This window comes from Zasmidium cellare, assembly GCF_010093935.1.
Source record: "Zasmidium cellare ATCC 36951 unplaced genomic scaffold M409scaffold_10, whole genome shotgun sequence".
Classification (NCBI taxonomy): Eukaryota; Fungi; Ascomycota; class Dothideomycetes; order Mycosphaerellales; family Mycosphaerellaceae; genus Zasmidium; species Zasmidium cellare.
The window spans coordinates 609,093-633,954 of NW_022986954.1; the positions used below are offsets into that span (position 1 = coordinate 609,093).

Here is a 24,862-nt window from a genome sequence, read left to right on the forward strand (position 1 = left end):
TGGTGGCGTGGGTGATGTTGTTTGAGTGAAGTTGTTGTTGGAATGTTCAAGCGAGGGCGAAGTTGAAGTCCACTAGCGCGGATTGTTGATGGCCAGATGTCGTGGCTGCGATTAGCGCATCATGTGAAGAATCCGCCGTCTCTCTCCGCGTATAATTCTTTGCGATACTGATTATACACCTCATACGTTGCATAGACGGGGATGTAGTCTTGGAGAAGAGACCCTGCGTCCCAAGGGTTTTTTATGCGGATTTTCTACTCCAGAAATGCCAGTCTTGACACGGCCGTTGTCGCATGGAATGGAAGTGTCATCAGGCAACAACAAAGGCTCAACTGTCTTACGCAGCTGCAGTACGTCGACGATGAATAATAGGTGTTGATCAAAGAGAGCCATTCACGTCGACCCATTTTGTAATGCATCGTACGAGAAGGCCCGCGCAAGAGCTACCTGTGCTGGAGGCCTAGATACGGCGCCAAGGCCGGCTCGGAGGATTGGAGAAATTCATCGCCAGCACGGATGCTCGCATTTCAATCAGATTGCACGGCCAAGGCACAGAAGCATCTTCGTGGTGGAATAGGCAGCGTGTCTGGTAGAATCTAGATCGTACGGCGTGTTGAATGGGGGACGAAAATAGAGGCGTCCGTGTCGGGAAGTGGTCAGTTCAGCAGACTCTCAACGATGGAGAGACGTCAGCAGTTCCACTGAAATGACCCTCAGTTGGCTCGTGGGAGAGGGAGCTTGCTGGCTTGCTTTGCTTTGCTTTGCCCGCGACACGCTCGCCATTCACCCACCAATTCTCCCTTGATTTCTCCTCTCTTCTCAACATCACCACCGCGCAACCACACATCTCTGCCACGCCGCACCTTCACCTCCGCCCCACGCCTGCATCTCCGCCGGGCCCTGCATCGACCACTGCTCGCGTGCGCACTCCAAGCTAGCCCTGCGCCGGCCGGTTTGTCCCCGACCCACGCCGCCGCTGTTCCCGCTGCCTCCCTCCGTCACGAGCACAAAGAGGCCACCGACACCTCTTGGACACCACCGCCGACGAGTGACAACACACACACCACCATACACAACCAAGACGCTTGCGCCAGCGTCAAACTGGCGCCCAACCTGATATTCCTACCCTCCCACCGGCACCGTCCCGCCGACAACACCGCCAAACTGTCTTCTACAATCCTCCAGCGCGGCGGCATCACCTTCGCCGACAGGGTGAACCCTTCGCCGCCCCTCTGCGTCCAGTCGGCCGAGCGCAAGATGAGCAGCAAAAACTCAAAAGACAAGGATAACAGGAGACGGCGGAGGAGTAGCAGTCTGATGTATCAGGAACCCCCCGAGAGTTTGGAGCAGCAGAGTGATCAGGCCGTCTTGCCCAACTTGAATGCTCAGTGGGTCAACGCAAAGGGTGAGTTCATGCACAAGAGCGGGAACCTTCGCCAAGAGTATACGAAAGAGCACGTGCTAATGAGATGTTTTAAACAGGCGCCTGGTTGATCCACATCATCATCATCCTCCTCCTCAAAATCGTCTACGACATCGTACCTTCAGTCACACAAGAGACGTCATGGACCCTCGTCAACATCACCTACATGTTCGGATCATATCTCATGTTCCACTGGGTTCGGGGAATCCCTTTCGAATTCAACGCAGGGGCATATGACAATCTCAACATGTGGGAGCAGATCGACAACGAGGATCAGTACACACCGGCCAAGAAGTTTCTGCTCGCAGTGCCGATATGTCTGTTCCTCGTCAGCACACATTACACGCATTACGACTTGGCATATTTCATGATCAACTTTCTCGCAACCCTTGCGGTAGTGGTGCCGAAATTACCTGCAGTAAGATCAGACACCACAGAAATAGAATGTACTCATACTGACTTGTCGCAGCTACATCGCATGAGACTGGCGTTTCTCAATCCGGAGCCCGAACCAACGGATCGATGATCGATAGCGGGCGTGTTAACAGTTGGCTGACTCGGCATGGCGTTTGGGAAAATGGGACACAAAATCGGGTTACACCACAGCGGATCATCAACTTGTACTTGTACCACTTTGACAGGCGCTTTCGCGACCAACCCGCTCCTTTTACAATATCCTGGATGCGCGGGACGAAGAAGGAGAAGAATGATCAAGTGGGAGACACCATTTTCGCCAGCCTCACACAGGCATGAGTTGTATTGATATTGATGCCGCAAAGCGCAGAAATCCACCATTGGCCACACCTTCTTGCATCTGTAAGCTGTCTGTCCATCTGATCGTACTGATGCCCACATGTAGGTCGATCATTTACGGAACATCTTCTTGAGATCCTCATACCTCCCTTTGTAAATCTCCTTGGCCGTGCCATCCATCACCTCCTTCAGATACGCGTCAAACGACCGAGCCTCGAAATCCGGATACAAGTCCTTCCCCAACAAGTATCCCAAATACTCCGCATTCTCCGGCTGATTGTCCCCACGGATATACAGCGAAAGGTGATACTGCACCGGCACCTTGGTCGCAATGGTCGGCAAATCAATCGCATCGCCCATGCCCTCCAGCTTCTCCCTCAACTCCTCCTCCCCAACAAACTTCCTCTCCACCTCCTCCCCAAGTACCCTCTCCACCGCCCCAAAAATCTCCCTCTGACTCCACACCTCATTCCACACAAACACATACCGATTCACCGTCCGCTCATCCACGACAATCCTTGCAACATACCGCCCCACATCCCTCAAATCCGTCAGCGCACTCGGCATCGCCCCATCCCCGACAATCGTATTGCCCTCCCCGGTCAACTGGTACCCATCCGTCCGCCCGCTCGGCACCCGCGGCACGCACAGCTGGTACCACCACCCGATATCCACGACCGTGAAGGGCAGCCGCGCCTGCTTCATCGCCTGGTATACCTTCTCCTTCTCGTCGATGATGATGTGCACGCCGCCCGGCGGGATCACGGGCGCGTAGGCGCAGGGCAGGAAGCGGCGCACGCCGGCGGTTTTGGCGGCGGTTATCAGGGGGAGTTGGGATAGGAGGTCCATGGGGGGCACGCTGGAGATTAGGATTTCGATGTCGCTGAGGGCGGCGACGAGGGTGGGTTGGGGGGATGTGAGGTCTCGGGGGCGGAGGGTCACGCCCTGGGATTGGAGGGTGAGGTTGATGGGTTTGGTCATGGAGGCGGGGCGGGTTAGGGCGATGAGGTCCTGTTTGGAGGTGTTAGTGGGGGAGGGATTGGGGAGGGGGGTTTGGGAGGAGGGACGGACGAATTTCCCGGCTTCGAGGAGGCCGTTGATGATGGAGGTGCCTGTTTCGCCTGAGGCGCCGACTATGCCGACGCGGATTTTGGGAGACGAAGACATGTTTGGAGATGTTGGATTGATCGATCGATTGCTGAAAGGAAAGACTTGAAGGGGATCTTGTTGTGATGTCTCTCCAATCAAGAAGTCTTCCGTCTCTAGAATATATATCCATCAAGCGGTCAATTCACACATCCACCACCAAGCCCGACTTCTCGCAACTCCACAAGATCAACTAAGCCTCGCCTCACGGTTCAGACGAGCAATGCCCTAGTGGAGTATTCTCCGTCTGGACGAGTCAAAAATTCCCTAATCGACGTCTGGATCGGCCTGGTGGCAAGAGGAGACAGAGGGAGGTGAAGTTATGGATCCTCCGAGGAGATTAGTCAGGGGTGGTGGTTATGCTTTTTTATGCAGGGACGTCAAATCTATCTGTATATCTCATAACTACATTATCGAGTCGTAGCGGTATGAAATCAACGTTTCAAAGCCTCCACATCCCCTCCCACGACCACAACCCTCTGCACATCGACATCGCTCTCCTCCTCCCCTTGCACCTCCTCCTCCTCCCCTTGAACATTCCACTCCCCAAACACAGCCGCCACCGTCGGCGGCACCGTACACACCCACAACACAAACCCCAAAATCATCTGATTCCGATTCCTCCAATGCGTCGCCCCCACCGCATACGCCACCGTACTCCCCACACTCTCCCAAGACCTCAAAATCCCCGTCGTCCGCGCGACGTCCCCTTCCCCCTTCGCGCCTTTGATCTCCGCCATCAGCCAGTAGATGTACGTCTGCAGGACTTCGTAGAAGAATTTGAAGAGCATGTAGACGGTGAAGGCGGAGGTGAAGAAGGCGCCGGAGCCGATGTCGAAGGATGGTGGGTCCGCCATACGCGAGAGGCGGATTTCGATGACGCAGTTCCAGGTCCAGGCGGCGGTGATGGCGATGATGAGGAATGTGTACATTACTTTGGATTTTAGGGGACGGGAGTATTGGGGGAGGTCGAGGAGGATGCCGGTTAGGAGGTTCGCGATGCAGCCGACGATGGCGGTGAGGAAGGAGGCTAGGGCGCGGGAACGGACGGTGAAGTAGGCTGCAGGCGTATGTTAGCGAAATTGTGCCCTGCGGGGTCTTGGTGGTCTTACTCGTGAGATAGTTGCCTTGATACGTCGAGCCAAACTGCCCAGCTACAAAGACAGGAATGAGCAACAACATGTACTTGTTACGAAGCTGTTTCCAAATCGCCCGGGATTCGATACTGAAGGATGTCTTCTTCATGTATGGGATCGGCGTGCGGTTGCTTCGGACGACCTTCTGTGGCTGCGACAGCAGTAGAGCTAGGGGCGGTCCCAAGGCTGAGATGGCGACCAGTCCAAGGTATGTGGTGTAGGAAACTTTGCCCTTCTCTTTTGTGTTGACGTTCAGGGCGAGGGAGATGGCGCCGCCGACCAGCGGTCCCATCTGTCGGATGCCCATCCAGATGCCGACGTAGCTACAATGTACATCAGCATGCTGGCAAGACTAGCTTGAACAGATTGGGGGTTTGAACTCACCGCCCTCGCTTCTCATCCTCGGGATATCCCACAGCAATGGCGGCCTCACTCGCCCACAAGAGCGATGCGCCCACGCCGCAGAGTCCAGCTCCCAGCAGGAGGAACCACTCGTTGCCATATCTGTTGTTGCAATACAGCCCAGCGGCATAGGGTGTGTAGAATGCCGCTCCAATGACGAGGGTCCACTTGGCGGTGATTTTGTTGGTGATACCGCCAGCGATGAAGCAACCGATGGACATGAGCCCGAACGTCAGGCTGTTGGCGGCATTGTTGAGGTACGGCTAATCAGAGGACCAGTCAGTACCCTGAAGTACTTTCCAATTTGACTAGAAGGAGAGTCATACCTTCGCGTTACCACCCGCCCCAAGATTGTTCAACGCCGTCCATATCCCTGGCTCACAAAAAGCAACCAATCCAACAATGATGACCTGAAACAGACAAGAGCGATAGAAAAGCTTCAAACGATCGAAAACCATGACTTCTCGAACAGATCTTCAGAAGAGACTCGAGATGGTCCGCGAAAACCTACTGCAAAAGACCTAGATATAGCCACCGTTTTTCTTCACGGCCAGAGGAAGAAAAATCTTTCCACTTGGCACGTTGCCCGAACACAGCACGCGATGATCCATAACAAACACGTTTGAACCAGGCCAGGATGTTGTTGAGAAGTTGGTGCTGGAGCAGCGATGGATACCACGAGCACGCCATGAGGCGGACCCACGATGGGGGCACGTTCTGATTCGATTTGGGGAATAGGCGGAGAGACGGTAAGTCTGGGCGAGGTAGAGCGAGTCTTGGGCTACATTATGGCGATTGAGAAGAGAAAAAGATGCAGGAGTTTGGCTTGGAGATGTGGCGAGTTTATGTGCTGTTGATGAGAAGAAGAGGCGTCGAGCTGAGGAAGTGAGGTGCTCGTGCATAAAATTTAGAATTTCTGTACATAATTCTATGCACGATATGCACATCATCCAATGATCCTTGCACTCCGTCTTCGATTCTTTCCCTATCAACGGCATGTTCCATCTTCGCCGCCTCATCGCATCGAGAAATGTGCAGTCTCGCCAGACTACTGCACGACTGACCATCACAAGATCCGCCAGCACTATGTCTTCAAGACGATCCTTCGCGCCCTTAGGCAGTCCCAATGGCGATCCAACAGACAACCGCCTGCAACTCAAAGGCATCGTCTTCGACATGGACGGAACTCTATGTACCTGACCTCAACCATCTATCCCCAACAAGAAGCCCACAAACTAATTCCTCCAGAAGGCGAACCCCAAAACTACATGTTCGGCCAAATGCGCGAAGCCCTCAACATCACCAAGCAAACCGACATCCTCGACCACATCCACGCCTTGCCGGAGCCGGAGCAATCCGAGGCTTTCGCGAAGGTGCAGCAGATCGAGAGCGATGCCATGGTCAAGCAGACGCCGCAGGCGGGACTGGTGACGCTGATGGAGTTTTTGGATCGGTGTGGGGTGCGGAAGGCGATTTGTACGAGGAATTTCGAGTATGTCCCCCTTTTCGTGAGCTGTACGTGATGTGATGAGTACTGATGGTTTCTCCAGCGCACCAGTCAACCACCTCCTAACGAACCACATCCCTAATCATCTCACTCCCTTCTCTCCAGTCGTCACGCGAGGTTTCAGACCACCGAAACCTTCCCCCGCTGGGATCTTGCACATCGCGCAAGCATGGGGAATTGTCGACAGCGCGGATGTTCCTGACACGCCACCGTCCGAGAGACCTCTCCCGTTGCTCATGGTTGGAGACAGCGAGGACGATGTCGCTGCCGGACGGGATGCTGGTGCTGTGACTGTTTTCCTGACGAGTCCGGGCAAGGAGGATCTGGAGACGGATCCTAGGACGGATGTGGTGATCAAGAGGCTCGATGAGCTTGTTGGCCTTCTGGAAAAGGGACTTGAAGCGCGGGTGTAGATTGAGCGTGCTCCGACCGTCAAAGTGTGAGTTCACTTTCGGGAGTTTGATCTAATGTAAAGCAGCTCGGGCATTGCATCGTTACTTGGCCGTCCTGCGGCTATACTGAGAGGCTACGATAAAGTAGAGACTGTAGGCGGGAATAGACATAGATCGAAGGAAACAATTCACCATTAACCATCATGACTCCTTCATACTCATACTCCATAACTCATCACTTCCAGAGAGACACTAAGAACAAGCGCTCAATCTCCCACCGATTACCCACCCCTCGATATTCATTATCGGTCCTAAACCGCCTCCGTCGTAAAGTTCGTCTGCGTCAAATTCGTCGACCCCGGCAGGATGAAAGGCTTGATCTGCGGCAAGCGGTTCAGGGTATCCTCGCTGAAGCCCAGGTGGTCTTTGACGACTTGCTTGGGCGTCAGCCCCAGCCACTGCGCGACGGAGATGTCGTTGTAGGTGGCGGATTGGAGGACCTCTACACCGTTCAAATTATCGTTAGCAAGGTCAAGAGCCTTTTGTGTGGAAGGGGTTGCGAGTGCTGTGTCTTACCAAGATAGATGAGGTCGGTATCGCCCGTGTTCTCGAGGTAATGCGCCGTCACGACGGGGACGTAGCCGGTATCACTGAAAAGCACAATTCAGCAGGTGAGACGGCATAACGTCCATCTTCTAATGATCAAACTCACCCCGCCTGGAAATCAAACGTCCTCGAACTCTGCGGCGCCGTATAAACCGTCACCCGTCCTTGCCCCTGAATGAAATAATCCCACTCATCGCTCGTCGTATGCCAATGCACTCATTGCCCCGGGCTTAATCGTAAACAGCGCCACCGCGAAATCCGCCGCGATGGGGAAACTCTGCGTATCCAGGATCTTGACGCTGCCGTCGGGGACCTCATACGGCTGCTGCTGGCTGAAATGATAGGAGTATGTATTCTCGTTGGGGATGCTGCCCGCGGGACCCGTGACGTTCTGCTCGGAGATGTTGGCGGGCGCGGGCGTCCCAGGGAAGATGTAAAGCTGGCCTTCGGGGATGTTGTCGAAAGCGCTGGTGTCGACTTGCAGGTCCTTGGCGAGGACGGATTTGGGGTTTCGCTGGAAGAGTTCGGAGACGAGGAACGTGCCGTCTTCGCTGAACTCGCCGTTGTCGAAGACGAGGAACTCGACGCCGTCGCCGAAGGCTTGGATGTTGTGCGGCACGCCGGCGGGGAAGAACCAGACGTCGCCTTGTTGCAGGTCGTCGACGAAGGTGCGGCCGGCTTCGTCGACGGCGGTGACGCGCACGGAGCCGTTGAGGATGAGACTCCATTCGTTGGCTTGGTGCCAGTGGAGTTCGCGGTAGGCGTTGGGTTCGAGGTGCATATCTACGCCAGCGAAGGCTGTGGCGATGGGGAGGTTGTCGACGTTTTGTTGGCGAGCCCAGCCGGCACTCTTGAGACCATGGCGATTGTGGGAGAGGGCTACAAAGACGCGTGAGTACGGTTTACAACGATCAAGAATTGCATCACCTACCAAGCGGCCACTTCGCATTCGGCACATCGCCAGCATCCGTTCCAGGAGGCGCATACAAATCACTGTTCTGCTTTTCAATCGCCTCATTGCGTGGACCAGGATCAGTAGGCGCATTGGTGCCTCCTCGAATCGGTTGCGGGTTCTCCACCTCGGAAAGATCGAGATACAGTCCAAGATCCGGGTCTGCCTCTTGCTCCGGTGCTACCTGGAACTGGTCGGTAGGAACAACACCAGGTGCTTCGGTGTTGACTGGAAAGCTTGGATCGTAGCCGGCGAGGTTTGTTGGACCGCGCAGAGAGCCACTTGCGCCTGGTGGGCCGAAGGGAGTTGCAGTTGGAACGCCCAAAGCGAAGTCTGGTGGTGCCCCTGATGGATTCTCTTGTCTGGCTTCGTTTCGATGGGGGCGTGGGAAGATGGCAGGTTGGGGTCTTGGAGCAGCCCACGCCTGTGACAGAAGGGCCGCTGTGAACAACGATCTGGAAAGCATGTTGTCCAAGAGATGCTTGGAGATACGGAATTGTGGATGAGACTGATGGTGTAGTCCGAGGAAACCGCCCTGGTTTTATACCACGCGCCAAGGAAATGGCCTACCGATCAACATACAGGAGGCGTCAACGACCATCCCGTGGATTAGCATACTAGCGGTCTCGGCGTGGCTGCCAACATCAATACAAGTTTGATCACGAATTGCTTCGTGCGTCACTACTGCATGCGGTCGTAGTCGTACACCACCACGGCGCAGCACGTTCTGCATCGAACTAGCCCCGGTCGGCCTTGCATAGTAGACATGTGGATCCTACAGCCAGGATTGCGTGAGGAGGCAGCACCATAGAGCAGTCGTCTCCGGTAGATGTGAATGCCCACCTATGCCGCCTTGATGCACTCCCCGCGGAGCACACCTTGACGTTCATCGAGATCGTTCCGTTATGTCCGTGTCTTGCACGTTTTCCTCGGACCAACGGCGTAGCGATAATTGCAATGACATTGCCCAGACGCTAGCAATGTCTTCAAACTCAACTAGACTGGCCCTACTTCTGAAGATTGTAGATGACGCGATTGCCACTGATACAACTTCGTAAATGCTCCGAGCCCCAAGTTTCACGTCAAAATCTGACAGTCGCTTGTGACCTTGCCGCTTATGTCGGTCACGTCTTGATGAAGCACGGCGAAGCAATGCTAAGCTCCAGTGGCGGCTTGGTATCGATACCTGTATTGCGGCAGGGGAGTGTGGTCCGGGGATAGTGTGCAAAGTGGGGAAGGATCATCTGGGGTTTAGCCTTTAGGTTTCGAGCGGCTGGGTCTGTCACCGGACGGACCGCACGCGAATTGGTGATCTTGTCTGCAGAGCCTCACCGAGCGCCGTCAGGAACTGTCGTCAGCCACAATAGATGTCACAGTCTGACATTCGCCGATAGCTCTTTGGTCTCGTTTGGCTCTGGCAGAATCGACGCAATGGAGGTTTGGCAACGAGATGGCCTTGCCTGATTCGCAGGCGTCCATGTGCGTGAACCTCGCATCTTTTGCTTCCTGCTCGGCTGCATGGGTACTGCCGCGTTGCCGACGCATCTCGGTATGAGCCAATGATGTTATTGCGTGGCACCTCGTTTAGTGTCCTTCTCGGGAAGACTTCCGTCCAGCATGAAAGGAGGAGAGCAGCAGTATTGGTAAGAACGAGACAAATACCCGACGTGCTCGGCAGCTCGCTCGACATCATCACTACTTCTCGCACCCGCCATCGTTCCTTACTATACCACCCAGCTGGTGCGGCGTTCCAAGTATTTGCCTGGCCTTCCTAGATTGGAATTGCAGTATGATTGGCACAAAAGTCGGTGGCGCGGTGGCCTGCATGGTTCTCGTCGTTCAGTTAGACTGATGCCTTCTTGAGAAGTTTCACCTTCCATCCTCTGATCTATGGCGCGGGCATTGCGTGTGCATTGAGGACGAGTATTCGAGGCTTTGCAAGAGTAGTGCGACCTAGAAAACAAGCGATGGTGGGCATCTCAGCTGCGCAAGGATCCATGACATGGAGTGCGAGTATCGAATGCTGTTCGTCGATTTGATGTGACTGAGAAGGATGCCGAGCGGTGAAGTATGTCACACGAAGTACTTGGACTGCATCTCAAGGATGGAACGCTTCGTTTGGGCAAAAGGCCTGGGGGTATGATCTCGGTGGCTGCCAGGTGAGAAGCTTGTCCATGCTCTTACTGTATTGAGGACAGATCACGGCCTTGACCGGAGGAGGTCTTAGCAGTCCTCCGTGTTTGCTTTTGGGATCGATGGCGACTTGGTGGTGCAACCCAAGCGGGATCCTTGTCATCTTCAGTGAGCTCCAGAATTTCAATCTCGTGACCAGCCTCCTCAGTGATACGACGTCGCTTCCTGTTTGAGCCACCTGTAGCTTGCGACTGGTTGTTGCTCGATTCGATGGCCGCCCACTTCTTCAGTACTGCATCCTCGCTCTCATTTTCCAGAGAATGGAAGGAAGCATGATGGCTGCATCCATCACAGTCAAAGCTGGTGGCTGCCTGGAGACTCTGTTAGCTGTAGTGTGAAACATCGGTGATGGAAGACTTGCCTTGACCGGGTGTAGCATGAATCTCAAGCATGGGCAGGACGACAAGATGCTGGTCTTGTAGTTGCATCGGCCGCGCGGGGGCTGATACTCCATCGCCGACCAGACGCTGTTCTTCGGTACCTGGTTCGCCATGGTAGGCTCTTGGCGGTTGTCCTCAGGTCATGTCGGTGTCGATGGTAGCGAGATGGTCGAAGTGAAGCTTCCTGTGAAGGGTCGCCTCGCGCATTGTCTTAGCGTGTCTCGCTTGACAAACCTTAAATCGCGACTACACGTGAGTCGGTTCTCAAAGCTCTAGAACCGCAGCTCCATCGGGTTCTTCCACACATACACCACCAACACAAGACATTCGCAAATACCAGCGCTTCACGAAATCACGAGAACTCTCCACCTCTCACACCCCTCGCTATAACTGCTTCGATCCATTCCCAACACCCGACCCTCGCGGTCCACACTTCACGATGCCGAAATTCTTCTGCGACTACTGCGATGTATACCTCACCCACGATTCCATGAGCGTGCGAAAGGCGCACAACAGCGGCCGGAATCACCTACGAAATGTGGTCGAATACTATCAACAGATAGGTCACGAGAAGGCACAAGCGGTTATCGACGGTATCACAAGCAGCTATGCTGCAGAAGGACAGACGATGCCAAATCCTCCTGGCTTGAGTGCGCTGGGTGCGCCTGGCAGTGGAGTCCCAGGTTTCCCTCCACCGAATGGCATGCCAGGTTTTCCACCGCCCATGGGGGGTACGCCAGGCCAAATGCCGCCAGGTGCGTACATCCATAAGTATGAGACGAAATACGTGAGCTAACATCCAGCAGGCATGCCTCCTATGCCGCCAGGTTTCCCGTCGATGCCCCCAGGTGGACGAGGAATGCCGCCTCTTCCTCCAGGATTCCCGCCGCTGCCAAATGGATTCCCTCCCGGCTTCAACCCATCCAACATGCCATCATTCCCACCAACTCCAGGCCAAGGTTCGCCACCAGCCAACTTGCCATTCGCACCACCCAGCGGATTTCCACCAGGATTTGCGCCTGGTGGACCAAGCCCCGCACCTGGTCAGCATCAGGCGAACGGCATGAGCCCACCGCCGGGTGTGAGACAAGGAGGCCCGCCATCAGCTCCACCTGGCATCAGACAAGACGGACGTTAGAAGCGCCGCTGAGGTTGACCGGAGAGTAACAGGAAGACGGAGCCTCCCAGAAGAGGTTGAAGCCAAAGTGATACCCGCATCCATCGCAACGCAGCGAACTGCACACCCGAACAAGCGATCCTTGCTCGTCGAGACAAGAGACAAGAGACGCCTGAAGAACGATCAAACTGATGCGCCTCGACCCGGCGTCTAAGCAGCGATCTCAATACTGAGCTGAGTATGAGGCAGGGTTCCATGGCGACTCGATGCAACTCAAGCAGTGTGCCGTGAAGGAGCTAGGCGCAAAAGGATGGACAGACCGAGAATCAGGTTTCTCAGGTCGCTGGAGAACCGTCTGTGGAGGAGATGCGGTATCTTGAAAAAAGTTATGACAGCAAAACATGCAACTTCCTGGTTTCGTCTCGTCTTCCTATCCATGTCATATGTCATCCATCCAATGCCTCTCAGTCCTCGTAGAATTGTCGTCGTCACGTGAAGAAAGCGGGACTGCCGCGGCGACTCGCGCACGGGCCTTTGAGCCGCAATCTTGGCGCTGGCACTTCAATTTCCATTGAAACTTTCAGCGAGACAACAACGACCACCGTCAACACCACCACACCCTCGCCGCACCTCACCTCACTCTTCAAACACCGCAACCATGGCTGAGCAGCTCGTCCTCCGCGGCACCCTCGAGGGCCACTCCGGCTGGGTCACCAGCTTGGCTACCTCGCTCGAGAAGTGAGTCGTCCTCCAACGCGAGATCATGTGAAGCCGATCGTACTGACCGCACTGCAGCCCCAACATGCTCCTGTCCGGCTCGCGTGACAAGACCCTCATCATCTGGAACTTGACCCGCGACGACACCAGCTACGGCTACCCAAAGCGCTCGCTCCACGGCCACTCCCACATCGTGTCCGACTGCGTAATCTCCTCTGACGGTGCCTACGCCCTCTCCGCCTCGTGGGACAAGACTCTCCGCCTGTGGGAGCTCTCCACCGGCCAGACCACCCGCCGCTTCGTCGGACACACCAACGATGTCCTCTCCGTCTCCTTCTCTGCCGACAACCGCCAGATCGTCTCCGGCTCCCGCGACCGCACCATCAAGCTGTGGAACACCCTCGGTGACTGCAAGTACACCATCACCGACAAGGGCCACACCGAGTGGGTGTCCTGCGTTCGCTTCTCGCCAAACCCACAGAACCCAGTCATCGTCTCTGCCGGCTGGGACAAGTTCGTCAAGGTGAGTTGTTAACCCTTGCATTTGTGCTTCGACTCAAATGATGCTACATACAAGTATTTGCTACTTCAGAGCCTATCGGCTATGAGACACACTTTGCCTTCACCGGCGCACTGATATCGTCTTGCATCTACCATGCGTTACTCGAGAACAAGTCTAGTATATGTGGCTAACGCATCATCCCAGGTCTGGGAGCTCTCCACCTGCCGCCTGCAGACCGACCACATCGGCCACACCGGCTACATCAACACCGTCACCATCTCCCCAGATGGCTCTCTCTGCGCTTCCGGCGGCAAGGACGGAACCACCATGCTGTGGGACCTGAACGAGTCCAAGCACCTGTACTCCCTCTCCGCCGTCCACGAGATCCACGCTCTCGTCTTCTCGCCAAACCGCTACTGGCTGTGCGCTGCCACTTCCAAGGAGATTGTCATCTTCGATCTCGAGAAGAAGAGCAAGGTTGACGAGCTCAAGCCAGAGTTCCTTGAGGGTGGTGGCAAGGCCCGCGAGCCAGAGTGCGTGTCGCTCGCCTGGTCCGCTGACGGCCAGACTCTGTTCGCCGGTTACACCGACAACAAGATCCGCGCCTGGGGTGTCATGTCCCGCGCCTAAGCGTATGGCGAGGATGGACAAGCTGGTGGGAGGTGAGGTGATGGCATGAAAAGCGGCACGATGATGCTCGATACGAGGTTTGCTGGCCTCCAGTCCTCAGGGGTGGGCAGGAGGGGGCCAGTCAATACCGATGAAAGGTCGATAGCGGTGCTCGTGCATGAAGAAACGATGACTTCTTGATGTTTGCCTTCCACATTGTGTTCCACTTTTCGTTCATTCATTTCCACGTGTCTGCATCGCCTATTTCTGTCGTCATCTCGCTAGATATCAGACTGTCCGACTCTCAGGGCCATCATGATTGACTCCCAGGAGGGTCTCCCCTTGCTCAGGATTATCCTGTCTCAACCTCACCGATCCGTGACCGTGTCTGATACGCTCCACAAGCTCTGGCACCCTCAAACCCCAATGCCAGACCAGACCTGCAATGAAGCCCACTGCATCATTCTTGAAGGCAAGGCAGCCCGCAACAGTAATCAACATAACCATCCATCTATCCCTACTCTCCTGCTCCGTCGCCTTGCTCAACCCCCTCCGTCCATTCTCATTATCATCCTCCGCCTGCTCCCACAAATCGCGAGCCTCGGCGACGCTCTGTCCGACTTTACTCAGCTCGACTCCCGCAGCGAGGACCATCATCCCCAAGAGGCCTTGCGGGAAGCTTCGTAAAAGTGGAATTATCGCTTCGCCGACGAACAGTCCCAAGATGAATTTGACCAGGCCGAGAATGATGACGCTGGAGCCGCTCCGTGCGCCGAAGCGGTATTGGCCTGCGAGGCCTCCGGAGCCGTGGCAGACGGGCATCGCGCCGAACCAGCAGCCGATCAGGTTTGCGAGGGCCACGGAGAATCCTATGGATGTCGTGCTGGGCGTTGGGGGGAATGTTGGGAAGAGGCTGCCGCAGAGCGATACGACAGCCAGGACGCTGTTCAGGGTCGTCAAAGGTAACTGTGGAATCGCAGCGTCGATGGCGCCGACTCTCCACGCCTTGCCAGAGGGTACAAAGGGGGATGGATGCCAGATCCCCGCCGCGAAACCATGTCCATCGTCCGAAGCAGGCATCGTTGCAGCCGCGATGATAAGCCCAACGATGAACACAATCAACGCATAAGGGATCCTGGGCGCCAGCACCGCAACCAAAAGAAAGACAAACGCCCCCATCGCCCAGATCCGATTATCCCACACCGGCGTCGCCCACCCCAGAGGCTTGATCATACTCGCGCCACCACTAATCACCAGACTCAGTCCCGCACCGACCTGAATCCCCTTAACGACAGGCACAGGCACAACCCGATGCAACCACCTCAACAACCCCGTCGCGGAGAGCACCAACACCGCAACGCCCATCGTCAGCCCCGCCGCGGCCGTCTCCTCCCTGCTGAACCTCTGGCTGATGGCGACGGCCGCGATGGCTTTCATGGGTTGCACCGGGAGCGGGACGCCGAAGAACACGCCCGTGAAGATGTTCGCGAGCCCGGAGAAGACGAGCGTGCTGCCTAGGTTGATGGAGTCGTTGAGCGTCATGGCGATCATGAGTGGGAGGAGCGTTCCTAGGTCGCCGAGGGAGCCGGAGAGTTCTGCTAGGGGCGAGGTGCGGAGGGTGTGCACATTGTGTCGGGTTATGGCGCGGAGGGTTTCTTTGTAGGTCATGTTTTTTTAGGGTGGTGAGGGTCTTCTTGTCTTTTGGTGTGTTTTTGGGTTCGATAATGAATGCATGCAAGAAAGGCCGTTAAAATGCTGAGTGTCGTGAGATGGGGCGTGGTCACATGTTGATGATGTTGTCTGGTGGGATGGTGTGTTGGACAGTGTGACAGCTGAGGTGGGATGCGTCGCGGCTACTTCGGCGTGGGAAGGAGTCGGTCAAAAGTATTGGTTTGGGTATATTCATTGTTGAGTTGGACTTTTGAGATGGGATTCGTTCGCATAGTGTCTGATTGATAGCTACTGTGTACTGGTGCAGACATTCGAGTTGATTAGGATTCTTTGTCTGAAGGAGTTGTCGAATTAAACTTTTAGCCAAGTATCACAAGCCAAACTGAAGACGGACCCGTCGACTACGCGATTGACATATCACGGTAGTTCGACAAGTAAGACCTTCAAAAGGAACTTGAGGAGGCGCAATTCAATCTGCAGAGTTGAGTACTCAGTATCAGCTTGCGTTCACTTTGTACATATGGTACATCTCTTTTGACTCGTGTTATCGCCCTCTTTGCGCCACACCCGGCGTCCATTCCTGCGGCTGCCAGCTCTCACTTGGTGCTCCCTTCGGCTGCAGATGTGCCCAAGGGTTCTCTTTCGGTCCCTTCTTCTCCCTCGTCCTTACCCTAAACCTCCCTTCATCTTCCACTCTCCCCTCACTCGCCGCCGCGACCTTCTCCTCACTCTCAACAGCATTCCTTACACCCTGCTTCTCCTCCGGCTCCGTCGGCTGCGCGTACCCACCAGGATCCTCCACTCCAATCGCTGGTTGCGGCTGCTGCTTACTCGGCGCATCGAGAAACGAGGGTATACTCTTCCACCGCTCATCCGCTTCCGCAGCTAACCTCTTCATCATCGCCTGCCTCGAAATCTCATACTGCTGCTCTTGAATCGAAGGTGCTTCCTCGCGCGTGTGTCGAAGCCATTGATGCCATTGCGCTGCATGTTCATCAGCATCCGCTCGCTCATGTTCCAATAACCCTGAATTGTGGGTTGAACGTACGACTAATCTTCACATCCGCATAATGAATCTTCCGTGTGTACCGCACGATCCTCCTTAACCGATTCGCATTCAGAGCGTCTTTGAATTCCCAGAAGGTGTTTCCTGCTAGGTCGGCGCCCACGAGCCATTGTTTCCGCCAGGGAAGTCGGAGGGCTTTCCATTTGTACCAGGCTTGCTGAAGAGCGGAGGGTGGTCGGGTGGTGGGCATTGTATTAATTACTATCGTGGGTAGTGATGCATGGTGTGTAATTGGGAGGGTGGTGGTTGGATGATGGCGAGACTCGACTTTCACTCCGGGAGCTTTGCTGGATCGAGGCAATGCGAGATTCATGCTGTCATGTGAAGAAGGAGCGGGCGGGAGGCGGCACGGCATGACGTCGGCGACCGCGTCTATGCTCGCCCCGCGATGCTGGTCGAGGTCCTGGCCTGGTCTGTGACTGCAGCTTGTGATCTGTGATCTGGTCACGTAGCTTGATACAAAACCACACTCTCGACTTCTCTCTCTTCGCGCTTTACAGCACTCTCCTCGACAAGTTTCTACAGACGACACGATGGCCGACGAAGAGATGGACCCCAGCTTGAAGCCCATCATCGAGCAGAAGTCTTTGAAATGGGTCTTTGTGGGCGGCAAGGGTGGTGTCGGCAAGACAACGACATCATGCTCGCTGGCGGTGCAGATGGCCAAGGCAAGAAAGAGCGTGCTTTTGATATCGACAGACCCGGCACACAACCTGTCAGATGCCTTTGGAGTCAAGTTCGGCAAGGACGCGAGACCGGTGCCTGGAGTGGAGGGCCTTGCGGCTATGGAAATTGACCCGAACGGCAGCATCAACGACTTGATTGCAGCGGGTGGAGACGATGCGCAAGATGCGATGGCGGGTCTGGGCGGTGTGGGAAGCATGTTCCAAGATATGGCATTCTCCATTCCTGGTGTCGACGAGGCCATGTCTTTTGCCGAGGTGTTGAAGCAGGTCAAGGGCATGGAGTATGAGCTCATCATCTTCGATACTGCGCCTACTGGACATACGCTGCGCTTTTTGCAGTTCCCCACTGTCTTGGAGAAGGCCCTGGACAAGCTCAGCCAACTCAGCCAGCAATTTGGTCCCATGATCAACAACCTCATCGGCGCTCGAGGCGGTCTTCCCAACGGCCAGTCGTTCGACGATGTCCTCAAGCGCATGAACGACTTACAAGAGACAATTGGCGACGTGAACAAGCAATTCAAGAACGCTGACCTCACGACCTTCATCCCCGTCCTGATCCCCGAATTCTTGTCGCTGTACGAGACGGAGCGCATGATCCAAGAGTTGGGTACATATGAGATTGACACGCACGCCATGGTCGTCAACCAGCTGCTGTTCCCCAAGAAGGACAACCCGTGCGAGCAGTGCAATTCACGCAGAAAGATGCAGAAGAAGTACCTCGAGCAGATTGATGATTTGTACGGCGAGGACTTCCATGTCGTCAAGATGCCGTTGCTGGTGGAGGAGGTGCGAGGTGTGGAGAGTATATCGAAGTAAGCACGGGAAAAAACCTCTTTCGAATGTGATTGGGCATACTAACATCATTACAGATTCAGCGAGATGCTCGTCAAGCCCTTCGAAGCACCCGCATAGAGACTAGACAGAGACTATTCTCACGGTTATAGAATGCATGTACACAAGACACAACGACACGATCCAGAATCACGGCAGACGAAATTGATGAGAGAGCGAGGCGTTGGAGAGAGATGGTGGGGACGTGCTTGAATAATACCCAGCCCAGAGGAGCGAGCAAGTGGACGAGGAGGTGAGGTGTTGTTGCTGATACAGTAGAAAGACAGAAAGGCTGGGGGTAATAAGAGAACCACCGGTTGAGAAAGACTTTGAAGTTTCTATCCACTCTATCTGTCTATATCGCCCCCAAAACAAGTCCGAGATCATGCTGGTGCTGATGCCTGCTGTTGAATGAAATGGTAAGTAAGCTGTTTGCGTGTGTGTGTGCTGAATATTAAAATTATGCTCTTTCTCTCGAAGAAGAGTGATGGTAAAAGCAAGCGAGTGTTGGGGGTAGGGTATCATGCACAAAAAGGGATCCATCATCGAGTGTTTTCTCTCTTTCTCTCTCTTCTTTCTTTCTTTCTTTCTGTTGCGTCCATCCATCCATCCATCTATTCCATTCCGATCCTCTTACTCCTCGAAATGAAGAATTCCCATGTCGTCCCTGAAGGTGTATCGCACGAATCGAAAATCGGAAACTCGTGTCGAGAGAATCAACTCATTCCTTCTTAACCCTCCACCTTCTCTCCATCTCCAGTGTGGACATCCTCGACCCCATAAACTCCTCTGCAGGCCAACCCTGACTCGTAACGCGAGCGTCAACCACATCGCCCGCCATGACGAGCGTATGCTCTAGCAAGCAGGAATCCTCTTCCATCCTCGCACCGGACAGCAATCTCGAACCGCTTCGCAGAACAGACCGTGCGCCGACGTGTAGAGGGTTGAGATCGAATTTGCCGCGAGTGTTGATATGGCCCACCAGCGAGGCGTCATCGACAGCCACACGGTCGCCGAGCGTGAGGAGATCCGGTTCCGTGAAGAAGAGACTCGGTAACCCTCCCGCGAACAAAGCGCAGTCCTTGCCGATATTGGCTCCTAATGCGCGGAAGTACAGAGTGATCCAGTGCGTGCCCGTCAGCAGTCCGAGAATACCGTACCCGCCATAGCAGTGTCGACGGAACGTCTCGAATTTGAGGAAGAGTTGCCAGCGTTGACAGTAGGAGGATTTATCCCAGTCGTAGTTGCCCGGTTGGCGGCGGCCGATGATGATCCATTTCGCGGCGATGGTCGCCAAAATCACAAACACACTCTGCAAAGCCATGATGCCCACGATGAGGGCGGTGAAGAAGGCGTAGATGGCCAGGGGTCGCCACCAGTGGTCTGCGAGGAAGGACTGCGCGAGGACGTTGTGGGATTTGTACAATCGGGCGACGATTTGGACCGCGGACACGGAGCCGATGTTCCAGTAGACGCCGTTGAGGACGGTGATGAGGGTCGAGTAGCAGAAGATTGTGAATTGGGACCAGACGCGGTAGGTGGCTTGCCCTTGGTAGAAGGCGCGGCCGAAGGGGGAGACGGTTGAAGAATCTTCGGCAGTGGTTGTGGATCGGGAGGGAGGGACTTCGCGAATGTATGGTTCGGCGGTCTTGTTCTTGTTCATGTCGTTGTAGGAAGTGCCTTTCTCCATATTGCTTAAGCTGGAAGTCTCTGAGTTGATGAAGTCTTTGGCCAGTGTCGTGCTGGTGGAGTTGATGCTCGACATATTGATGAGTTCGGCGCGCTTCTCGTCGTACTGGCTACTGAGACGGCCTGGTCCTGCCGGTGTTGACGCTCCCGTGGTTTGGCCTGAAGGAGTGTCCACAGTCAAGCACAGTGCTTCGCCGCCTTTACTGCCGACCCAGGTCGTTTCAGGGGCGTATTGACGGTTACGTGTTGTTAGAGCACCACTGCCCATGACGACCTTCTCACCCAGCTCCACGCCGGGGAGAAGGACGACTCTGTCAGCGACCATGGCCCCAGATTTGATGCGGACGTAATCGCTTCCAGTACCGTCCGAAGTGACGAGGTGAGATCGAGAACCGAAGACAACATCATCACCGACATCGATAAGATCCCAATCTTGAACTGAAGGACCGGTTCCTGGCCAGTAGACTCTCTTACCCACCGAGCTTCCCAGTGCTCGAGCAAAGATCGAGGTAGCCTCATAATGCGTGCCGAACAGCTCAGTCAACTTGTGAAATTGAGGAGCCGGCATTACCGTCCTGAGCCACTGCATTCTGAACTTGGTCATCTGCGACCTGCCATCAGCATGGCTAGGCTGGATCTTGCCGCCACAGCACAAGTCGAAGAACTTCTTGATGATGAGCGTAGCTCCGTACAAGAAGATCGGCCCAACAGCGACGTTGGCGGCTAAGGCGAGGTAGTGGAATGCCACTCGATTCGGCGAGGCGAACCATATCATGACGGCACGCAACATGTCGGGAACTTTGATGGGCTCGTGTCTGACGAGAGCAATCAAGGCTGCGAGCCAGGGGATTGCACCGACGAACTTGACGACGAAGTGCAGAGGCATGCCGACGAGGAAGTCGAGGATCCAGTGAGCCGGTGGGATCTTGCTGGCTCCGAGGTCACGGTTGCCTTCGTCTGCTCCATCAACTTCCCAGCTTGAGGAGTTGGGTCCAATGCAAGCATTCTCAGGAACAGTGGTGCCAGCTGCGACGTTGGATGCGAGGCCAATCGAGGCGTTGGCTCCAATATGAATTCGTCCCAAGTACATGCTTGTGTTTCGCTCGGCGGCGAAGGGCCGGATGATGCAGCGTTCGAGAGTCACGCCGTCGCCGATTGTGATCAGGTCCCATTCGCCTGAAGTAACACCCTTTTGCACGACGACGTTCTTCCCAATCTTCACTCCCAGGAGGCGGAGGTAAAGAACTCTGGTCCAGTTGAACAGACTGAAGAATCCTTGTCCAGCGACTGCAGTCGTCTTTTGCACCAGCCACCATCGTGTATGATACGAGCCCCACATTGGATACAGGCCCTCCTTGTAGCGGCCGACGACCAGCCACTTGAAGGCAATGGCGAGAAGTGGAGCGATGATTCTTGTGCACATACCACCAATGGTGATGGAGATGACCAGATCGAAGAGTCGTCCGTACAGTGCGTTGTTGGTGATCCAGCCCTGAGTCTCTGTCAATATGTACATGAAGATGGTCCATGTCAAAGCCCGTCTCATGGGATAGAGAAGCAGCATCGGGACCAGTTGAAGCATCATGAGTAGCGGGTTGGTCGAACTGCACGTCTCCTCGCATCCAGGTAGAAGCTCAGGCTCCTTGACGATGACCTTCTCGTCTGAAGCACTTTGGTCTCGAGGAAGCTTCTCTTCGATGACCTTGGCGAGTTGGGAGACCTTCGGGTTGATGAAGAGGATGTTGATCGGCAGTCGCAGTGGATACTCTTTTCTGAGTGCGTTCAGCAGCCGACCTGCTCCCATGCTGTCACCCCCCAATTCAAAGAAGTCCGATTCAGCAGAGATGCCGTTCGCCGGAATGCTGAGCACTTGAGCAAACACTTTGCTGACCGTAGCTTCAATCGGGCTCAAGTCGCCGGAGACCGTTGTAACATTGCTTGAGTTGAGCTTCTTCTCCAGAGTCGCTTGATCGACCACGCCGTATGCATCGCGAGGGAACGGGTCAGGCAGCTGCGAGATCTTGGAGGGGATGTTGTAGCCATCAAGACGTGCTGCCAAGGCCTCAGTAATGTCATGTGTAGATATCTCTGAGACTTCGCTCGATCCCTTTGGTGCAATGAAAAGTTCTGGCCAGAAAGCATGGTCATTCTCGATGTGGAAGTCGTGAGTGTCCGGTATTACAGCAGCGCATGCATCTCTCAGAGACTTGTGCGTGAACGTGAGAGGTTTGCATTCGATCGATTGGCTGAGCGCGGTGTTTGGTGGCGGGCAGATGGCCTCAAAACATCGTCCAGATGGCGGTGTATTGTCTGAAATCTCAGGAAGATTCAGGCGATCTGCCAGTTTGATTCGAAGGACTTTGTTGTTGTTCGTTGGGACACCACCGTCCAGGTAAACGATAGCTACTGGAATCTTGACTTGGCTCAGAACGGACTTGACAGAGTCGTGAATGGTTCGCAGGCATGGACGTTTGAATCCGGGTGGAGTGGCCACTGCAATCCCGACAACCTCCTGGAGGACGTCGTGTGTGACTGAAAATGCCAGAGCCTTGCTGACACGGCCATAGATCGGTGTCTCAGGGTTGGAGGCAGCCGCAACAATGGCTTCCTCGACTTCGAAGGGTGAGATCAGCTCTCCTCCGCGATTGATAACTTCTTTGCTTCGGCCAGTGATGTACAGGTAGCCCTGTTCGTCAAGATATCCCATGTCTCCAGTGTCAAACCAGCCATCGGAAGTGAAGCAAGACTTGTCGATGACGTTGTTCGCTTTGAGGTATCCGCCAAATACAGGTGCACCACGTACTGCGATACGGCCAACCTCTGCTTGTGATGATTGTGGTCGGTCTCGTCCGTCGAGGATGGTAATCTCCGGACCAACGCTGACGCCTGAGGTTCCAGTCTTCTCCAGACGGTAGTTCAGGGGTGGCGTCGAAATTGGCATGCACTCGGTCATACCATAGCTTGGCAACACAGTGCACTCACATGAGGCAGTCGTGAAAGTCTCTCGTAATTGAATCGCCAACGATGGGAGTAGGCCCCCAGCAGCGTTGCAGACCAGCTTGATACGACTTTTGGCGACGCTCTCAGGGCGAGCAGCTCTAGCTTCTAGGATGACTTGATGCATGCTTGGAGAGGCGTAGTACCATGTTGGTGCGAAGTCCTCGACGCAATCCCAGAACAGATTCGCATCGAACGCGGTGCAGCAGATGACTGAACCACCTGAGAAGACAGGCGAGAAGAGATTTCTCACTAATCCTCCAACATGGTTCAAAGCCATCTGGTTCAAGCACCGCATCGACGGTGACAATCCCCATGATTCGACGACCATCGCCACGCCCGCCACCATGGAATGAACGCCCAAAGGAACAAGTTTCTTCGTCCCACTCGTGCCGCTTGTGAAGAGCACGATGGCAACATCGTCAGCGGTATTTGGAATCGGAGTGTCATTGCATCGAATGCGGTGTCCGTCAAGATCCTTGACCACCAGATCCATGGACTCGGAAAGTTCGACCAGAAGTACAGAAATGCCGGCTTCCTCGAGCCACGCATCACGCAATCCGAGCCGGTCGACATCAGCAGCGGATGCAAGGACCAGGTCGGATTTGCTTTGCAGTATGTCGGCTTTTGTCTGTTCTGGGCCAACGCCGGTACCATGAGCGACAGGCGCAGCTGTGTAGTATGTTGCAGTTGCAAGGACTGTCAACGCCAGCAGTGGTCCATTTGGCAATGATATGGCGACGACTGGCCTTTTCTGGGTCGTTGCTCGGACGGGTAGTTGGAAGTCTCGTACAATCTTGTGAAGCTTGTCATGTTGCAATGACTTCCCGCTTTCGGGGTCGATTATGGCAGCTGCCGTGGAAGATGGGTGGTAGAGATCGAGTAGTGACGCGTACGATGACTTGCATTGTTGCAGGCAGCGGTCGATTAGATGTTGGCCAGTTGTCGATGCACGGCCAGCCTTTGCATCTTCTGGAAGGAGCTTCCAAAGTTCTGTGTGTGTCCTCTGCAAGTCCAGTACCGGCCATGGCCCACTCACGGTTTCGAGCAAGGCATACAAGGTTGCGAAGGGAGCATATGATGGCGTACAAGGTCGAGGGATGTTCGAAAGGATGTTGATATAGTTTGGACTTCGCTCAGCAGTAGCATTGTTGATGTACTGGCGGTATTGTTGCGCTTCTTCAGCGTTGACCAGTGTCTGATCCAGGAGGAAAGTCGCCATGACTGTGCAGGTCCCTCATAGATCGGGATGAATGATGAACGAATGACTCTGGTGGGGTGTTGACCTGGAGGAGGGCGATATCTCCAGCTGGAGTGAAGAAAGGGGAGTCGGCAATTGATCGATAACCAGCCCTGTCTTAACGAGTGACGTGAAGGGAACAGACCACCCGTACCGACAACAAGGTGCTCAATGCCCCCGGACACCGGCCAAACGTTGGGGCAACGTGGGTACTGGGCAGCAAGGTCAAGTTGACAGGTTGAAGATCGGCACGAAGTGATAGGCAGAGCGAACGTAACGACTAGAAAACATCGAGCCGGGGAGGACGATGAGGAAGAGTGGGACTTACAAGTACATGTTGGCCTGGAGGTGACAGCCGTCACAATTGGCCAACCCACCAGCCATCGCTGATCAGCAACTTGCGATCAGTTCATGTCACTGTTGCTGCCATGTGTCAGAGGTGTGCCTTGGCTAGAGTAAAGCTTGAAGCTGGCGTTTGGCTGGACCTGAATAGCAAGACAAGGGGTACGGCGCTCTGGTACTCGGGGGAGCCCAAGGAGAGGGCGTCACTTTCGTTTCCTTTCCCAAGGTCAACCACTCGCCGGCCTTGAGTGCGAGGCTGAACTTCACATGTGGGCCAGACCATCGATGTCTGTGCAGTGGATCCAGCCTTCATTGGATATCTGGGAAACATGCCCAGCTAGTTTTGCGGGTACTGCCTGATTGCGAGACAAGGTCTGTCAAATCCGGCGCAGATCTTTACATATGAGCGCGCTGCGGCGAGCGGTACATCGTCGGGAGGACGTTCTTGCCAGAACCGTCTGGGATGTGACAGGAAGGCTAGTGCTGTGAATGCAGAGCATTATCA

At 54.9% G+C, this 24,862-nt stretch overlaps 12 protein-coding genes across 12 annotated transcripts; 5 read left to right on the forward strand and 7 right to left on the reverse strand.

The window, feature by feature from the left end:
* Nucleotides 1-1,257: 1,257 nt before the first annotated feature.
* M409DRAFT_20590 (uncharacterized protein) lies at nt 1,258-1,949 on the forward strand (the record flags this gene model as incomplete). Its single annotated transcript, XM_033805467.1, has 3 exons — nt 1,258-1,405; nt 1,483-1,841; nt 1,893-1,949. 3 exons carry the CDS (start codon nt 1,258-1,260, stop codon nt 1,947-1,949), a joined length of 564 nt encoding a protein of 187 aa, XP_033670256.1.
* Nucleotides 1,950-2,287: 338 nt separating this feature from the next.
* On the reverse strand, nt 2,288-3,343 carry M409DRAFT_65053 (uncharacterized protein; the record flags this gene model as incomplete). Its single annotated transcript, XM_033816347.1, has 2 exons — nt 2,288-3,187; nt 3,248-3,343. 2 exons carry the CDS (start codon nt 3,341-3,343, stop codon nt 2,288-2,290), a joined length of 996 nt encoding a protein of 331 aa, XP_033670257.1.
* Nucleotides 3,344-3,756: 413 nt separating this feature from the next.
* Nucleotides 3,757-5,318, reverse strand: M409DRAFT_65054 (uncharacterized protein; the record flags this gene model as incomplete). The annotated part of the gene is made up of 4 exons (XM_033816348.1): nt 3,757-4,382; nt 4,435-4,781; nt 4,843-5,123; nt 5,187-5,318. The coding sequence occupies 4 exons, from the start codon at nt 5,316-5,318 to the stop codon at nt 3,757-3,759; spliced, it is 1,386 nt and encodes a 461-aa protein (XP_033670258.1).
* Nucleotides 5,319-5,946: 628 nt separating this feature from the next.
* M409DRAFT_65055 (uncharacterized protein) lies at nt 5,947-6,780 on the forward strand (the record flags this gene model as incomplete). Its single annotated transcript, XM_033816349.1, has 3 exons — nt 5,947-6,052; nt 6,112-6,352; nt 6,411-6,780. The coding sequence occupies 3 exons, from the start codon at nt 5,947-5,949 to the stop codon at nt 6,778-6,780; spliced, it is 717 nt and encodes a 238-aa protein (XP_033670259.1).
* Nucleotides 6,781-7,070: 290 nt separating this feature from the next.
* M409DRAFT_65056 (uncharacterized protein) lies at nt 7,071-8,783 on the reverse strand (the record flags this gene model as incomplete). Its single annotated transcript, XM_033816350.1, has 5 exons — nt 7,071-7,261; nt 7,336-7,409; nt 7,472-7,561; nt 7,608-8,244; nt 8,297-8,783. 5 exons carry the CDS (start codon nt 8,781-8,783, stop codon nt 7,071-7,073), a joined length of 1,479 nt encoding a protein of 492 aa, XP_033670260.1.
* Nucleotides 8,784-10,041: 1,258 nt separating this feature from the next.
* M409DRAFT_52620 (uncharacterized protein) lies at nt 10,042-11,003 on the reverse strand (the record flags this gene model as incomplete). The annotated part of the gene is made up of 3 exons (XM_033812122.1): nt 10,042-10,270; nt 10,502-10,821; nt 10,992-11,003. 3 exons carry the CDS (start codon nt 11,001-11,003, stop codon nt 10,042-10,044), a joined length of 561 nt encoding a protein of 186 aa, XP_033670261.1.
* A 326-nt stretch (nt 11,004-11,329) lies between these two features.
* M409DRAFT_34352 (uncharacterized protein) lies at nt 11,330-11,506 on the forward strand (the record flags this gene model as incomplete). Its single annotated transcript, XM_033810323.1, has 1 exon — nt 11,330-11,506. A coding segment is annotated over one exon (177 nt), but the record flags the coding sequence as incomplete, so codon positions are not given.
* A 1,159-nt stretch (nt 11,507-12,665) lies between these two features.
* On the forward strand, nt 12,666-13,856 carry M409DRAFT_52622 (uncharacterized protein; the record flags this gene model as incomplete). The annotated part of the gene is made up of 3 exons (XM_033812123.1): nt 12,666-12,745; nt 12,803-13,247; nt 13,431-13,856. 3 exons carry the CDS (start codon nt 12,666-12,668, stop codon nt 13,854-13,856), a joined length of 951 nt encoding a protein of 316 aa, XP_033670263.1.
* Nucleotides 13,857-14,123: 267 nt separating this feature from the next.
* On the reverse strand, nt 14,124-15,503 carry M409DRAFT_65059 (uncharacterized protein; the record flags this gene model as incomplete). Its single annotated transcript, XM_033816351.1, has 1 exon — nt 14,124-15,503. One exon carries the CDS (start codon nt 15,501-15,503, stop codon nt 14,124-14,126), a length of 1,380 nt encoding a protein of 459 aa, XP_033670264.1.
* A 547-nt stretch (nt 15,504-16,050) lies between these two features.
* M409DRAFT_65060 (uncharacterized protein) lies at nt 16,051-16,762 on the reverse strand (the record flags this gene model as incomplete). Its single annotated transcript, XM_033816352.1, has 2 exons — nt 16,051-16,490; nt 16,555-16,762. The coding sequence occupies 2 exons, from the start codon at nt 16,760-16,762 to the stop codon at nt 16,051-16,053; spliced, it is 648 nt and encodes a 215-aa protein (XP_033670265.1).
* A 343-nt stretch (nt 16,763-17,105) lies between these two features.
* M409DRAFT_65061 (uncharacterized protein) lies at nt 17,106-18,170 on the forward strand (the record flags this gene model as incomplete). Its single annotated transcript, XM_033816353.1, has 2 exons — nt 17,106-18,070; nt 18,128-18,170. 2 exons carry the CDS (start codon nt 17,106-17,108, stop codon nt 18,168-18,170), a joined length of 1,008 nt encoding a protein of 335 aa, XP_033670266.1.
* Nucleotides 18,171-18,810: 640 nt separating this feature from the next.
* Nucleotides 18,811-23,997, reverse strand: M409DRAFT_20599 (uncharacterized protein; the record flags this gene model as incomplete). Its single annotated transcript, XM_033805468.1, has 1 exon — nt 18,811-23,997. The coding sequence occupies one exon, from the start codon at nt 23,995-23,997 to the stop codon at nt 18,811-18,813; it is 5,187 nt and encodes a 1,728-aa protein (XP_033670267.1).
* Nucleotides 23,998-24,862: the final 865 nt, after the last annotated feature.